Raw genomic sequence first — 18056 nt, 5'->3', positions numbered from 1 at the left:
TGCATAGTCAGGAGACTTGTGCTCGAAACGTCATTGCTTACCATGCAGCAGAGACGGTTGGAATGTCAGTGGATTCCCGGAGTAAGTATAGCTTAATTTTTTCTGAATCATCATGGCTTCCCACTGAATTTTTTTCTTTTTCACATGAAAAGAAAATTCCATTAACTCCGTCTCGACATTAGATGTAGCGGTAGATCATATGTTGGGTCCCTGTTTTTGAAGCATGCTTATAAACTGAACCTTCATTATTGCCAGCAGATGATAGTTGTGTTGTTCAGCCATCATCTGTCTCTATCAATAGCAGGTGGAACATGGTTCCGCCCGCTACTGTTAACTCGTTAAATACCATTGTCAATCTCTTGACAGCGGTGTTTACAGCCCAAGGGTACGCTCTGCCACGTGCCCTTTAGCAGCATTGCTACACCATTATGGGGTGCTGAGGGGTTGCCATGACAGATGGGGGCCTGCTGAAGACCCCCCACTCTCATTGACCGTTCCCATATGTCTACCAGCCTGTGGCTGGCTTCATACGAGTCTGTGATTTTTACTACATGCTGCAAGGGATGACAAAATAAAGTAAAAAAAAAAAACTAAAATAAAAACAATATAAAAATTCCAAACATGCCAATTTTTCCCCATTAAAATAAAGAAAAAGAAAAAAATACAAATTTGGTATTTATACTTTTGGAAAAGTCCAGTTTAACAAACCATACCATTAATTAACCTTATCAGTAAATGATGTAACAATAAAACAAAAAAATCAAAACTTTAGAATTGTGTTTTTTCTGTCGCTGCTACTGTGAAACAAAATGCAATAAGAAGCAATCAAAACATTGTATCTACCCCAAAATGGGATCAATAAAATCATCAGCTCGGGATGTACTAAACAAGTATTCACACAACTCTGGTGACCAAAAAATTCAAACGGACTCGGAAATTTATTATTTTTTACTCATTTGTTTTATGTGGTTCCTTTGTCTACTTTTAGCAGCTGTGAGAAAATCTGATGTAATTTTTAGGTCAAATTTATGCAGAAATCTTGAAAATTCTGAAGGGTTTACCAATGTATGTGAGAATTAGTGAGCCATTATTATATTTCAGAGTCAGATGAGGACCCTCGAAGCCCAGAAAAGACAGCAAGAAGTTATTTTACGACGAAAAAATGAAGAGGTAAAAATTGTTTAGAAATAACTAAATCATATCTTTTTTGTATCTTAGATTCATGTATTGCTCACTTGTTTTATCACGTCTATTTCTATAAACAGGTTACGGCACTACGGCGACAAGTAAAACCAATGTCTGATAGAGTGGCTGGAAGGGTCGTAAGTCGTAAAATAAGCCTCCCAGAACCGGTTTCAGAGCATGTCATTGAAGAGCATGAGTCAGCCCGAATATCGGGACAACAAAGGCCTAAAATCCCAATAGCCAGAGTACAGCCTGCAACTTCTAATGCATTCAACGGCACAAGGTACAGTACATCATTGATGCCCTATTATTCAATTAATCTGGGACTTTTTGACCTCTGGCTCTAGATGCTGTAAATCTGCTATTTCATGGTTTCTTGCATCCCAAGTACTCTTGATCTACTCATCCTAGTGATCTGTCCTATTTGATTACAGATGATTGTCTATCTGCTAAAGCAGGCCATACACATGCGATCGCAACAGCTTTCTCTCCCGAGTCCCTCAGAGTAGAAAGTCGCTACCTGGTAGCTCTGGGTGCGGATTATCTCCTGGAGAACAAAAGAGTTGGGCATTTGTATTGAAACCGCCTGACTCTTCTCCAGTCTAAAGGGATGGTAGACCCCAGTAGGCATCGGTGGGTTCAGGTGACCTTAACCCCATAAGGACACATTTTTGTTTTTGCATTTCCATTTTTCCCTCTTCTTCTTCAGTCAATATACTGCAGCTCTACAGGGTTTTGTTTTTTTGGGGTCAAGATTTACATTTGAATGACACCATTCACTTTACTATATAAAACAAGAAAAAAAATTCCAAGTGAGAGGAAATTGTGAAGAAATATGCAGTTTAACCCCTGCGTATTTCTTCACCATGTGTCAACATAAGCTTGTTTAAATCAGGTTTTCATGTTAAATGTTTTTTACTTTTTGTTATTTTTTTTTCTTTCATATCACTATATTTAAAAAAAATAAAATCTAATCTAATAGTGATATGATAAATTTGGGAGAGGAAAAAACAATCAATATTAACAATGTTTAAAAAAATGTATACATTTAGCATGAAAACCTGATTTAAACAATAGGCATTTCCTTATCACACATTCCCTTTAATCCAATGTATATCGGGCCTTTTGTCTTCAGCACCGCCTCTTATGTCTTATGCCAGCTCCCTAACTATGATGCACGCCAAGCCCACATCTTTCCCTGCACATGACGGCTGATTTAATCAGCCATTATGTGCCTCTAACAGCCAGGGGTGCAGGCGATCTCCACCTGTTGCTGTTAACCTGTTAAATCCCACTGTCAGGGATTGACCACGTGCCAACAGGGACGCGTGTCGCTCCATGCTCCCATCGACGCGTCCGTGACATGATCACGGGGTGCCGATGAGTCGTCTTGACAGCCGGGGTGAAGACCCACGTGCCTGTCATTACGATACTCCTGAGAAAAGCCAGCCCGTGGCTGTTGTTCATAGGAGATTGTGATTTTCACTATACAAAGCAGTGCTGATGCACTGCTATGTATAGCTCAAGCCATTGGATCATAAGGGGACTATTAAATCCAGTAAAAAGTGGAAAAAAAAAAAAATAACATAAGTTCAAATCCCACCCCCCTTTTGCCCTATAAAAAATAAAACTATTAAAAAAACACATATTTGGCATCACTGTTTTTGTAAAAGTCGACTCTATCAAAATTATAAATTAATCCAATTGGTAAACTGGGTAACGGAAAAAAAAATCAAAACGCCAGAATTAAATTTTTTTGGTCACCGCAACATTGCAATAAAATGCAATAAGAGGTGATCAAAACAAAACAATAAAAAAAACCTACATATCTTTGGTATTTGAGTACTAGTACTGACCCAGAGAATCATATTTCCAGGTCAGTTTTACCCTATGGTGAATATGGAAAAAAAAAATAAAAAACAATTGTGAAATTGCAGTTTTCTTGCAGTTTCACCGCACTCTGCAACCTTTCTCACCATATGAACACATAATGTTCACATCTAGGCTGGGGCTATAGGGTGAGCTTGTCTTTGAAACAGGTCGCTACTACATTGCATCATAACGCTTGTGAATGTGGTCGTATTACGACCTCTAGAGGGTTGCGACAAGCAAATCACAGAAAGTTGGAAGCAGTTGGGATTTTTGTGTCTGACTTGCTGTACCCTAAGGAGTGCAATGTGAACCCATTCACTTGCATTCGACTGGGATATAGCATTGGAATAGAGCGATTTTTAATTTTTTTTGTCTCGCGACTTGTGTTGTAGCCAAAATCGCCATGTAGCTCCAACCTTTTGGGGGTATATTTGCTGGAGAGAATTGTAGCATTTACATGTTTTTGCCATTATTATTGCAAAAAAATGCAATAAAAAACATGAAATAAAGGTATTATTAAAAAATACCCAAATTGGAAGGTCAGATAATAATCACTATTTATGATCCATTTCAGTAATGAAATACAGCACTCAGCAACTCCTAAAAATGAATTGGTACTTTTCTGGCCAATCAAGTAAAAGTATTTTGAACTATATCCATATGATTGTTTAATAAGGTTTATATATACTGTGTATTCCTTTTTTTAGATGTGTTCTGAAAGTTCTACGCCACAGGAAAAGTAATCTCATTATTAGCCTTAGTTCAGGAATCATGGGTATTTATTTTTAATTACATGTACTAAGTGCAGAATTATAATTTTAATGAAGGTACAGTAGTTATTGCAAAATGTTCACAACCCCCAGCTGAGAACAGTAGGTGTGGGCGGATGGATCGCTGTATCCCAGCAGCGTGGGATAATTACAATACGTTAAGCTTAATTAAGATTTAGCAGCGCATACTTTCACTCTGTTTGTGTTTTTATACAATTATTTATTTTCTACCTCATTTTTCTTTTTAGTTAAATACCATAGTCAGGGACAGCGAAGTATCACAAAGCATGTATATTACAAAACAGATTTTATATTTCCACATGTTCCTGCTTTTATTGCCAGAAAAAAGCATCAAAGGAAGGGATCTAACACTTACACGTCAAAGGCGGCCAGACAGAAATGGCAATCGCTGGAGAGAAGGATCACCGACATTGTGATGCAGAGGATGACGATATCGAATATGGAATCTGACATGAACCGGCTACTGAAGGTAAAATATCTCACAATAAGGATTCAAATATTAAAAAAAGGTGTTAATATTAATATGTAATACGATGACATTGTAACTTGATAATCCATATTGAGACCATAATTCTCTGGACAACAAATAATAATTAGGTATGGCCTCAACATGAAATATATGGCCTCATTCAGAAATATAATAAGATTCAACATAAACAGTGCACATAAATCAAGTCCTTATGCATAACAAGTCAGAGGTAGCTGCGGGGAACCGGTGAATCATTTCCATTAAAGAGAATAGGAGTTTCAGCCCTGTTCAGCACACCCAGTATACAGACAAAATAATAGACTTAGGCAGATAGCAGTGACTTACAAGCAGTACAAGTGGAGAGCAGTAAATGAAACGTAGTATGGGTGGATAGCAGTAAATTGTATGCAGTACAGGTGGAGTGCAGTTAATTAAGAGTAGTGTAGGTGAAGAGCGTAAATTAAGTGCAGTACAAGTTCAGGGCAGTAGATTGCACGAAGTAAAAGTGCAGAGCCGTAGATTGCAAGCGGTGCAGGTGGCGAGCCATAGATTGCACACGGTGTAGCTGGAGGGAGAGTCGTAGATTGCACATGGTGCAGGTGGTGAGCCATAGATTCCACGAAGTGCAGGTGGAGGGAGAGTAGTAAATTGCGCGTGGTGCAGCTAGAGGGAGAGTCGTAGATTGCGCGCAGTGCAGCTGGAGGGAGAGTCGTAGATTGGGTGGTGCAGCCGGAGGGAGAGCCGCAGATTGCGCGCGGTGTGGCCGGAGGGAGAGCCGCAGATGGCGCGCGGTGCGGCTGGAGGGAGAGCCGCAGATGGTGCGCGGTGCGGCTGGAGGGAGAGCCGCAGATGGTGCGCGGTGCGGCTGGAGGGAGAGCCGCAGATGGCGCGCGGTGCGGCTGGAGGGAAAGCCGCAGATGGCGCGCGGTGCGGCCGGAGTGAGAGCCCCAGATGGCGCGCGGTGCAGGTGTAAAGCGGTGCCCTGGGTTTTGTATAGGTGGAAAGCAGTCTACTATGTGTAGAACAGGTGTGTCTAGTTGTAGTTTCAGGGCAAGACATTGTGTGCCTGCGCGACTGAAGCCGTGACTAGGCACAGTGGCAAAGATGTCAGTCACATTGAGTGGGTGTGATTAAAACACCTGAGGCCAGGACTAGCCTGTGGGAATAGACGCCATGCCAGACTAGTCCTGGCTAATTAGCATATTAAACACAAAAGTGTTTTGCTGCTCATAGCAGCAGCATTTTGTCACACAACACACCTGATTAAACAGCATGCATAGGACTCTTTGACTCTGGTGGATGTTTGTGTTCTTGAGGAAACTCACAGGGTCCCTTTAAAATAGGGAACAGAGTTCAGTTCTTCAGTATTCTGTGCAGACAACATGAGTGGGTAATGGGGGAGCACAGCAGGAAGTTAGTAAATACCCACAGAGCAGAACGGGGTGTCCGAGTAGCATGCTTTGCTTTGGTGACTTTGCTTGTGCTACTTAGCAACATTTTGCCTCTTTCTTATTATTTGAATTTCTTTATGGATTCTGTGGAAATAGCAAAATGTGCCAGGCAAACTTGTTGTCACCCCCAATAGATCCAGCACAGGCCACTTCATGGTCTGTACCACAAGGATTGGCGTTAGTGTTCCTCTGTCTCAGGACTGTGACTGATTGGTTGCCGCGGTTGGGTGACTAGAATAGTGTCATCACCCAAACATGCATCCGCTGTTCTGTCACCTGGTATATTGTCGATAAGGTGACTTTAATGTGAGAAATCGCTGTACTTCTCCATTCAGGGCCTCTGTTGTGTAAAGCACCTTGCAAATTTGCATTGCAGGAACCGTGAAAGAATTTCCAGCCTTGGTGCATCCATTTACTAATTATTTAAAGTGCAACTCCAGACAGGTTTTCATAAGAGGCTTTTTTGCCTTCGTCTGAAAGGATTCTCTTCTGTTTTGACAAGAATACTCTTAATTAATTAATTATATTCCAGTCTGGCTGAAATTATTCAGGTTTTCAGCACAGAAATAATTTTTTTTTGTACCGACTGTAGAGAAGGTAAAAAAGCTTGGTGGCTGCCAAATCCTCCTATGTATTTTTTTTCCTTTTTTTAAAGTCCGGTTTTATATCTGTATTGTCTCTTTGTATTTTTACTTGATCACAATTCTGTGAAATGCTACAATATGCTTCTGTTACTTTAGTTATTAGTATACTGTATTGTTTATATCTCCTGTCGCAGCAAAGAGAGGAGCTCACAAAGAGGAAAGAAAGAGTTACAAGAAGACGGGACCGGATGATGAAGGAAACGGGTGATCTTGACAAAAACCTTAACAGTCTGAATGAAGAAATTGAGTCATTGAGTGCAAATATTGACTACATTAATGACAGTATATCCGACTGTCAGGCCAGTATTATGCAGATGGAAGAGGCTAAAGTAAGAGATGTTAGACCTTTTTCACATTTTCGTTTGTGTCTCTTTTTTCTCTCTTCCCTATTAAAAAAAAATGTTGGTTTATTTTCTTTTTAGGAAGAAGGAGATACATTGGATGTTACTGCCATAATTAGTTCCTCCACTTTAACAGAGGCGCGATACCTCCTTGATCATTTTCTTACTATGGCTGTCAGCAAGGTAACGCTTTATAGTTATCATATCAAGTGCCCAAACCGATCTGTAAGGAAAATAGTAGAAGAAGATTGTTTGTTTGTTTTTTTAAATCTGATTGACACCTACAATTTAGGTAATGGAGGGCTCCAACCTTATGTTATTTAGCTGCCTTCTTACTTTATTAAAATGGTTGTGCAGTGCGTCCCTGCAGACACAGTAGAGGAGGAAGGGAGCATTGCACACTCCTCAGCATCAAGGAAGAAGAATCCCCTTAAAAGGGGTATTCCCTCTCCCAGATCCTATCCCAATATGTAGTAGGTGTAACAATAATAATATTAGCAAATATCTCCAATTAGAAATGTAGTGTAGTATTTTTGATTCGCTATGTCTCTTTCCTCATTGCAGAACCTTAGATATCCATGGTTACGACCACTAGCAACTAGCTGTCACTTTATCAGTGGACGTAACCATGGATACCTAAGGTCCTGCAATGCCTGCACACGAGGAAAGCCATAGCGAATAACAAAAAAACCTATACTACATTTCTAATTGGAGGTATTTGCTAATATTATTATTATTACACCTACTACATAATGGGATAGAATCTTGGAGATGGGAATACCCCTTTAAGCTCTGTGCCCACGATGAGGTTTTGATGCTGCGTATTTTCACTGTCAAAAACACAGCGTCTTACAGTTCCCACAAAATGGATGAGATTTTTAGACCTCTCATGCCCATTGTGCTCTTTTACTCAGCATAAATTGACCTGCGGTGCGTGTTTCAAATCTGCAAGATGTCAATTTTTCTTGCGAGTACACCGAGTTTTTCCCATAGATTTGCATTATATGCAGAAAATCCGCAGGTAAAAAACTCACATGCGTTTACACTAATAACACATGTAATCCGCATATAACTGTATCAATAAAGATTTGTCAAAGCCAAATATCAAAAAGAAAAGCAGCTTTATTTAAAACATGACCTATCAAAAAAAAAAAAGTTTCAAAAAAACGCAAGTAACCTAATTTACATAATAAGCGCAGAAATTCTACAACATTAAAAACCCATCAAAAGCTCATTGTGGGAACATAGTCTTATGGGATAGAGCTGTGCTTGTGCACAGAACTGACATGTATCATGTGTTAGCGGGAAGGATACAGGATGTCCACACAGGAAAAAGCTGAAATTAAGAGCAGATTGCAAATCGTGTTCCTGCCTCATGACAGTAAGATAATGAGACGACTCTACTCCTATCCCAGACTGTTCAGTAAAGATGCAGAAAATAGAAGGCATCAACTTAAGCTAATTACTAGTTTATTATAGTAAAGAAAAAATAAATGCCTAGTTTCATGTAATTTTCTAGTTATACCTTAACTTTAAAGAAAAGTTAAGAAACTTTTGTGCCCAGTTAAGATTGTCTTTCTACAAATGGCATGGTCTTTAAACATTATAGTAACCTCCAGTTGAAAAGGAGTTTTTACAATTTTGCCATTGTTATTGATGTTTAGTGTATTTTTGTAAGCCATATAAAGTTTGAGGAGATTTAACGGACCACATACATTATGGACAGAGACTTAATTTGAAGTTTGTGATCCCCAATGCAAAATCTCCAACAGGCCCCTAATTATCGCAGGTCTTTAATACAATAGTCTTTTCATATGGGCCAAAAGGTGCGATTGCAACCCCTGCAACTATTATAGTTACGCCCCTGATTACGGATATAGCAAATGAACACATTTTTGGTGTCCAGTTTATCATTACCAGGAACAAATGTAAGCATACTTGGTACATGGTAGTAACAGTATTTAATAATATGTGGAACATATACAGAGTGCTTGATTATAACATCTCAAAAATGTATCTTGGTTGGCTCCAGCCACCTGTTTAATACTTTTTTTCATTTTTGCTTGTAGGGTCTCCAAGCTGCCCAGAGAGAGGCACAAATTAAAGTTCTAGAAGGGCGTCTGAAACAAATTGAAATTACAAGTGCCACACAAAATCAGCTTTTATTCCACATGTTAAAGGAAAAGGCAGAGCTGAACCCTGAACTCGATGCTCTGTTGGGTCATGCTTTACAAGGTTGGTACCAAGCTGAAGCAATCACTTCTTTTGCATGATGGCTTTTTTTTGCCATGTTTTATAAATATAAAAAATATTTTGATGTTTATTTGAATAAATGCTGTAAGTGCCTGCACTGAGGTGAACACATACAGTATTTTTACAAGTCGGGTTCTCTATTTACATAGATACTTGGCATTTTATTTTTTCTTAACATGGTTTTCTTGGGGTTTTAAGAGTGGGGAAAAAAGGTTTACAATTAATTTAATCAGTTATGTAAAGCATTTTTATGTATTTTCAATTTTTTTGTGGACTAATGTGGGGCTGATATTTAAAGTCTATGATGAAATATGAGCCTGTCGACATACACAGCGTTTTGGTTTTAGGCATCCTTGCTGCATTTTCATCAAAACGTAACATGCTGTTACATCCAATGTCAGTTTGCAGTTCTAAAAAATTCTAGAATTCTGAAGGAAACCTTATACAGCATCTATTCTGCTTTTACTTTAAAGATCACATGAAATGTATTTTTTTTATTTCTTTGTAAAATTCTATTGCTATGAATTTTTTCCCCACTGAGGCCTAAGTATTCTGCTGCTGTGACTTGCAATATTTCCAGTATTTGTAGAAAATACTTTGGCTGCCTTTTAGGTTTAACATATAGCATACAGTGGGGAAAATAAGTATTTGATACACTGCCGATTTTGCAAGATTCCCCACCTATAAAGAATGGAGAGGTCTGTGATTTTTATCGTAGGTACACTTCATCTGTGAGAGACAGAATCTAAAAAAAATTGTATGACACATGAGTTAAGACAATAGTTAGATATGCACAATTATCTGGGGATAAGTAATACCATATGGTTGGGCTCCTATTTGGGTGGCATTTCCACCCCGTCACATGTTTCGGCAAAGCCTTTGTCAGGGGGCACCACTATAGTTGCAGAAGCCACCTGAAGAATGCGCATGCTACTTCTTTTAATCGCTTAACAGTTTCCGTACCCTGAAGTGGTTAGAAGAAGTAACATTAAACAGAATATGTACACAGCAATGTCGTTTTTACATTCATGTGCACGTTGTTCATTTTTTGCTGCGTTTTTGCAGGTTGGTTCCAGGCGTAATCCGCCTGAAAGACGAGTGCACATGCCCTTAAACCAATACAAGAGAAAAAAGACTACTGCTCCTTAAAATGTGCTTTCTGAAGGTTTACGAGATTAAATTGGGGGATTTTATATAGGTCAGAAAATAGCTGGCTGTGAACCAATACTCAGACGTAGAATGTTTGTTGTGGAGGATCCAAGCACCATGCAGACAATGGGGCTTTACCTTGCCTCATTTACAAACTGCTTTAAGGCTCTGGATTATATTCTAGGCACACTGTGGGCTTTCAAAACCACGCCATGCCGAATGTGTTTTTAGTGATTTTTGCGGAGATCAAATGGTTATTGAAATCCACTACAAAATCGGCACTGAACAGATAGTAAGTCCTCTTTCATAACATATCTTATATGCTACATGTGAATTTTGCGTAGTGCGCTAAAAAAATAAAAGCGCTACGAAGACCTTGACCCTACTTGGTTTTTCCCATTGGTTATGCTAATCTACTTGCGAGCATGACAGCTGATCATTTTTGTAAGATTATTACTGCATTTATTAGATGCAATAGATTTTTCTGTAAAGCAGATAAACCAGCTTACAGTGTGGGCCTCACTCTTTTATTTTACGTTGGTTATTTACCACCCCAGAATAAGCTTTCTAGCCACAAGTGTCTAAGTAAAGATTCATAGTGCAGTTTATATGATGAATGTTTTCACCACACCCTTTCAGGTTTCTTCTCTCCCTTCACGTGATCTTTAAGTAAATATTTTTTTGATAAGAATGGCGTTCAGTTCTCTTGGCAGATGAATCTGTTTTGATTGTGGTGTTGGTTTTTGTTTCCTTGTTGCTTGAATTCACACAGACTTAGATAGCATTCCTCTGGGTAAGTATGTCTTTAGCTTACTATGTGTTGTGCAGATGCATGACTTACTAATTATCCATATGCATTAACCAGAAGACCATGCAGACCTCCTGACAACGTTGCATGGCCTACTATGTCAATATCCTTTCATCCGTACATTTCCGGTCTCATACCCCTTCCATCCATTAATCAAGATATTAACAGCTGAATGCTGATAATATTGCTTCTTGTAAAAGACGTAGATCACAGTTAACCTTTCTGGTTCACCATAAATAACAACGACTGAGGTGGTCTCCTCCTTTATTTATTTATTTTTTTTTTAGTCTACTTACACATAGCGATAAATTTATTCTAACAACCTTTAGACCCATTATTCATATCCATATTTACTGTAGTTTAGTGCAAATCAAGTGTATTTGGTTTAGTGATTAAGAAGAACATATGGTAACTTATTATGGTTTCTTTAAGGTAAGCCTACGTTCAGAATAAAGGATTAGAAAAAAGCCAAACACATATTTTAATTTAAATTTATAAGAAATTATATGAAATCAATAATTTAGGCATTTAAAATAAATAATGCATTTTCAAGTTGCTACTAGTGATGAGCGAGTATGTTCTGGTGAGCATGCTCGGGTGCTTGCTGAGTATCTTCAGAGTGCTCGGGTGTTGTGTTTTAGTCTCGCTGTGATTTGCGACTGTTTGACAGGTTTATTACATGTGAGGAATGCCTAAGAAACAAGAAACATGCCCGTAAATTTCAAGTAACGAACATGCTCGCTCATCACTAGTTGCAACCTATGGTCCTTGAGAAATATACTACACTCAGAGATCTTACAAAAATGGGTAAAGTTAATTAGTTTTAAGTGTATGTTCATCTTTGAGAACCACTTTACTATTTAATACATGGTTATAATCCATTTGAAATGTTGAGTACCTTTGTGAGCACAGTAGTAGTACTTGTCGTGTATTTATCCTGAGTTATAGCTCTTAAAGGGGCTGTCAGCTTTCAGAAAATCCTGGTCCCTGTGCACAGTTTGTGAAAAAACAAAACAAAAAAAACCTGTGCCTTGCACACCTTCCCCAGGTCCTGCACCGAGTCTCCACCACCGCTCCTGGTATCTGATATTGGCTGGAGCACTGATGTCCCTCATCCACAGTGTGGCAGCTGATTGCTGAGTTGAACGACTTTATTTGCGCAGATAGAACACCCCGCTCAGAGCCACTGAGCTCACTGATTGGCTACCGTGCTCTCGATATGACATCAGAGCTGCAGCTCATATCAGATACTGGAAGCAGTGGTGGAGCCTTAGCGCATTTTTTTTCTTTAATAATAAATTTTGCCTAGGGATCGCGATTTTCTAAAAGGAGACAAACCCTTCAAGACAGAATAGTCACTTTTTGAGATTATTATTAGAAACTGTTATCAAGCTTGATATCATAGACGCTCCTTTTTTTCCAGTGGATAAATTAGTTTATTATACATGAGATGTATGTGCAATACCTGTTGTATAGATAATGCTTCCCAGAATGCAAATCATTCATGTTAAAAAATGTCAGCTTTAAGCCTTGTAGAATTTTGGGAGCAGCTCTTTTCTCTTAATACATTATAGAATGAGTTGTAACTCCGGATCAGTAAAAGTCAAGTAATGCAAATTCTTTAAACGACTCTACATTATGATGATTTATTGTCTAAATATAATTAACTTTATCCAGTGCTACATGTCGTTGTGTCCTAGAGCTAAAGGCAGTAACATAGACACTTTGTTTAATGTGTTTTTGTATATTTGTTATTTTGACCATGATGTTCACGTTTGTGTCTTTTTTACTTTAGAAAACCAAGAAAACAGCAGTGATGAAGAAGGGTCATTGCAAAGCCCTGGATCAGAAGGCAGGTATGTTGTTCCAGCAGTATTTTATGTTCAAAATTACAACTTTTAACTTATTAGTAATACACATTTAGCGTTGTTTTTTTTATACAGTCTGTATGTAGTTATGTTATGTAGTGTTTATGTAGCTGTGCTTCTTCCCCAGTACTGAACAGAGAATTTACTCCCGTTGGTCATTGTAGATTTTAAGGAGTCCTCTTTGGTTGTCATTTAAAATTAGTAAAATATATTGGGATTATTTCAAGTTACCTCCTAAGCTATTTGAACAATGAGAGGATTGTTTTCATGGTTATTATATCCAAAGTGCTTTATGAGATTTTGATATCCTGAAAGGGAACCTGACAGCTGATATACCCTGCCCAATCCACGGTCAGCACGTTTCAGACACTTGTGCGTTGATTTCAGCCATGTACTGTATGTATGAAAAGCTGTGGTGTTTCAGAAAAAACATGCTTAAAAAGCCAGCAGATCCCCAGTGGGTTCTCCTTGCCTGCATCTCTTAAGTGAGAGGTCTCCCTGCGTGTGTGTATAGGGAGAGACCCGTCGTCTAATCGCTCACCCCACTGGCCACCCCTCTGCCTACTGCCTGCCATCCGGTCATCTTTCCATCATCGCGCTCCGCATCTCTAGCTCCTTCACTACAGGCCAGGACCTCTGGCTGCATCCAGGCCTCAGAGATCACTGTGTGTTGTAAGGATGTGACGTCGAGATGTGGGCTGCGACTTTATAAAGCACAGTGACCGCTCAGATCTTGTGCTGCCGGAAGTCATGCAATATAGTGAAGAGGCTAGAGATACAGCGCGCTACCGTGGAAAGATGACTACTGGGCTGCAAGCAGTGTTGCGGCCAGGGAGGTCAGTGATGAGGTGAGTAGTAATTTTCTTTTTTGTTTTTTTTATTTTTTTGTTGGCCTTTTTCCAATTTGCATACAAATGTGGGTTACAAACAAACTTACAGACCCTATCTAATTTGTAACCCGAGGAATGCCTGTACCGCACAATTTTTAGTATAGTTTCTCTGTATGCAATAGGGTATACTACAGAGGACTACACCATCACTAAAAATATATTAATACAAAATGAAGGCCAGATTGGCAAACTTTTTTGGGTTAAATGGGAACATGACAAATAGCTAGCTTTGGTAATGACCTGTGCCTTTTCATTTGGGGTAGGGTCATCATTGTTTTGCATCTTTTAATATTGTCTTTAATATTTTGTTTAGTACTCTTTCATCTGATTTAATGAAACTTTGCGGTGAGGGAAAACCTAAAAGCAAGGTAAGCAATAAAAACTTGTATAACCATTCTGTTTACCAATTGACAGCATCAGAATTTTCCCTCCTATAAAGAAAAGTTAATATTATTAGAAAATAATTTTATTTAGTATTAATAAATGCATATAGAGGTTATCCTTTATAATGATATTTAGTAGTTGGCTTATAATGTTTGTTATAATGGATGGTAGATTTAAGGTATGTGCCATATTTTAGATGCATTCCAAGATGGCATTTGCTATGTTTTTACAAACTTGATGGGGTATTTCAGTAATAAGTTATCAGTTAGAACTATATGTCCCAAATCCCAGTTGGAAAGCCCATGCGCGACTACCGCTTACTCTAAGGCTGTGTGCCCACGATGCGTTTTTTAAGCGTTTCCGCAGCGGCAAAAACGCTGCAGAAACGCTTAAAAAACGCATGGTAGAAGGCCTGCCATGTTCCCCAATGATAATCCGCATGTGCTGTGCACATGCTGCAGAAATTTCCGCTGCGGGTTATCATTGCGAAAAAAAAACGCAGCACTAACAATTATTTTGTGGAAGCGCTGCATTTTCGCCGCCATCGACTTGCATTGGAACGCATGGATTCCGCATCACTGGATCTGTACATGCGGAATCCAAACGTTTCAATGTGCGGATGGTACCCGGGTCTGGAGGAGAGGAGACTCTCCTCCGGACCCGGGTACTATAGAACCTGTAAAAAAAAGAATAAAATAAAAAATAAATATATTTACCTTCTGATGGCCCCGATCTCCTTGGCTTCGCTTGCCGGCAGTTCGCGGTGGAGTGCTGATGTCATGGTCATGTGACGGCAGGTCCTTCAGTGTAGTGTACCGCGAGCTGCCGGCAAGCCAGGACGGAGCGAATAAAGACTGCGGGGGCCATCAGAAGTGAAGCATAGATTTATTTATTATTTTTTTACCATTCTTTCAGTCACACTGTATAAATCCATGCCGTTTGTGTGGATTTATATAGTGTGACCAAGTTGTCAAGCACTTTCCAAGTGATGCTAAAATCGCTTGGAAAGCGCTTGTCAACCCGCATTCGGAAATGCACGTGAAGAACGCTTCACATCCGCTTGTCCCTGGCAGGAAAAACGCATGTACAATCCGCATGCGTTTTTTCTGCCAGGGAGATGCAGAAACGCTCAGGAAAAAATCCCGAGCATCTCTGCATCATGGGCACATAGCCTTAGCTTATGAAGATAGCCAAGTACAGTTTTCAGCTATCTCCACTAATCCTATAGACCTTGACTGTAGAAACCACAGAGGCAGGACATCCATTTTGGCCATGTTTGATGGATGGGACCACCATCTATCTACCAGTCTAGCAGTTAGCGATTACACCAGATCTCTACTTTGAAAAGTTGCAAAACTTTTGTGCAAAGCTGAGCACTGCAAAAGTTTTGTGACTTTTGCCATTTTTACGCAAATTTCTCCCAGCTCTACCAAAATGGGCAGAGCTTAGGGCATGACGACCCCTTGACTAATTCATGATGATATGTGTCGTTCCTGGCTCCAGAAATCTCACTCTAGTCCCTAACTGAAGCAAAATTTGTCACCAGGCGTACGGACACCCATGCCACTTGTCAGATGCCCCCGATTCGTTAAAGAGGTGTAAGATTCTTAATGAAAGTAGGAATGTCCGACTCCAACACATACCCTCATCAAGACTGACGTTGTTCATTCCGGTCTTGATGAATCGGGAGCTTGAAGCTTTAAAAATTGCTGACCGTTTTCTGAGCCCTGCAAGGTTGTACGTGCTGCTGTGGCCGGACGATAAATCAGGATCAGTACAACCAAAGTACTTTTTTATGCAGTTTAATTCCAAAAACAAACTGTAAACATTTCAAGGTTGACATACCCTTAATTACTAATATAAAAATATATCAGAATAAAAAATTAAAGTAATGTAATTAGTGGTATAATTCCTTTCATATTGGTGTTGCAGCTTTAGGTAATGTTTTCTTGTCATCTAAACAGGCTCGGAGGAGAACTACTACCCAGCTGGAGTTACTTTATGCAGATAGCAGCGAGAATGCCGTCGATCTTGGAGCTGGAGATAGTGGCTTGTCTACTTGCCTCCCCCCTGTTCCAGAAGTGCAAGGGATGGAGATACATCTGGAGACAAGTGCCAGTTCTGTTAGGGAGAAAGACACATTGCCCTCACCTTCTGGCTTATCTTCTAAAATAGGCAGCATGTAAGTCTGTCTGCACTGCATTAACCAAGGCTGATATGCAATGTCTGTATGAGTCATCCAATGATGATATGCATGTCTGTATGAGTCATCCAATGATGATATGCAATGTCTGTAGGAGTCATCCAATGATGATATGCAATGTCTGTAGGAGTCATCCAATGATGATATGCAATGTCTGTAGGAGTCATCCAATGATGATATGCAATGTCTGTAGGAGTCATCCAATGATGATATGCATGTCTGTATGAGTCATCCAATGATGATATGCATGTCTGTATGAGTCATCCAATGATGATATGCATGTCTGTATGAGTCATCCAATGATGATATGCAATGTCTGTATGAGTCTAGACTGGGCCAGAGTGCATGGAACATATACTAAGCACATTTTCATTTCCTGCAAAGCTCCACCATAGAAATCGCCTTTGCTTTGTCCATAAGGGGTGCAAATTATTATTTTAGGTAAAGTTTTGTTTCATTAGACTGTGTTAATGTGTATAGTGTTTATATGATGTGTAGTGTATAAGATTTGCAGATAATCTGCGCCTTTCTGTTCTTTTTTAATGTGTTATCACTAGGACACTTATTATGATGCAAGAGTCTGATTCTTTTGCATTAAAGCAGGTAGATGCCGTTTATTAACTTTTCACATCCCATGGGTGAGAAGATCTATTACACTATTACATTGTAATCTCTTCCGCTCTGCATGTCATTATTCCAGGATATGAGGGTTATCTAGAAATAATCATCTTGAAGCTTAAATGCTGGGTTTCCCAAAATCCATTATGATTGTTTCTGGTTTTGAAAAATGTCAATCAAGCCTATTTATACATTTTTAGAAAGGAATACTTTGTGTCTGGCATCTCTATTTTATTGTTGCTATAGTGTAAAATACACTGTAAAGCCATCATTTTTTTCCCACATACATTAATCATTAATGTTCCTTGAAAGAATGAAAACTGCATGAAAATCTCATCTCCTCTAGCTCCACTAAATCCTCTGCATGTGCAATGTGTGAAAAGTAAAGCAAAGCTTGATCACATGCAAAATTAGCAAAAAAGTTAGGAAAATAAGAGACAACTAACAAAGATTAGGACCTCTCTTTGTTGCCATTGTCAGTGGAGAAATAGATTAAGACTCCATCTTGCATCAGCATCTTGTTATAATGTTGGAAGATCTAACTGCAAATTTAAGAACAAGGTAATCTTATTTTTTTGTCTTGGACACTTGATCTTTTTTATAGGTTTTGATTTAATATCTAGTTGTAACTGATATACTATCAATATTTCATCAGAGGATGTGCAACAGCTGGGATCCTTACCCATTCTGAAATAGTAATGGCCCTTTCAGTTTTTTTATTTACTTTATTTGATAAAACTATGCCCCCAATGAAGCTCCGTTCAAGTGACTCGGTATAGAAACAAGTTGAATAATCACAGGCAGTAGTGTTTATCATGGAAATTATTATTATTTATTTATATAGCGCCATTGATTCCATGGTGCTAAATTGAAAACTGACTCAACAATCCAAAACTGGTGTGAAAACGCCAAAAGTCGTAACATTTGAGGGGGCAACTCAACGCAAAAACTTGCTTTAATGAGTTAGCGTCTTAGTGTTTGAGGTAGACTTTTTCCTTTAGGTTTTGATGTATACTTCAAATAATCTAGCTTCTTCTAGCTTTAGTGTTGGAGGTACACTTTGTATGTTCTTGCTTATTCTAGAATTAAGGGCCAATTCATCAAGGCTTTCATGTCAGAATTCTGGATTA

General features: G+C 39.0%; 1 protein-coding gene across 10 annotated transcripts in view; it reads left to right on the top strand.

Moving 5' to 3' along the window:
• The window catches only part of KIF21A (kinesin family member 21A), a 180254-nt gene that overhangs the window by 132811 nt on the left and 29387 nt on the right, over nt 1–18056 (top strand). For 8 of the 10 annotated variants that reach the window (XM_073652160.1, XM_073652164.1, XM_073652167.1 and 5 more), the window contains 10 exons: nt 1102–1170; nt 1266–1468; nt 4170–4317; nt 6547–6741; nt 6835–6936; nt 8823–8988; nt 10928–10948; nt 12759–12819; nt 14035–14089; nt 16070–16287. In XM_073652160.1, coding sequence (XP_073508261.1) covers nt 1102–1170; nt 1266–1468; nt 4170–4317; nt 6547–6741; nt 6835–6936; nt 8823–8988; nt 10928–10948; nt 12759–12819; nt 14035–14089; nt 16070–16287 — 1238 coding nt within the window. The remainder of the gene's footprint in view (nt 1–1101; nt 1171–1265; nt 1469–4169; nt 4318–6546; nt 6742–6834; nt 6937–8822; nt 8989–10927; nt 10949–12758; nt 12820–14034; nt 14090–16069; nt 16288–18056) is intronic. The other 2 variants (XM_073652161.1, XM_073652166.1) reach the window with 1 other exon arrangement.

This window comes from Phyllobates terribilis, unplaced genomic scaffold, assembly GCF_046119375.1.
Source record: "Phyllobates terribilis strain yellow unplaced genomic scaffold, ASM4611937v1 Scaffold_11__3_contigs__length_659146591, whole genome shotgun sequence".
Lineage (NCBI taxonomy): Eukaryota > Metazoa > Chordata > Amphibia > Anura > Dendrobatidae > Phyllobates > Phyllobates terribilis.
This window is presented reverse-complemented; position numbering and strand designations above follow the sequence as displayed.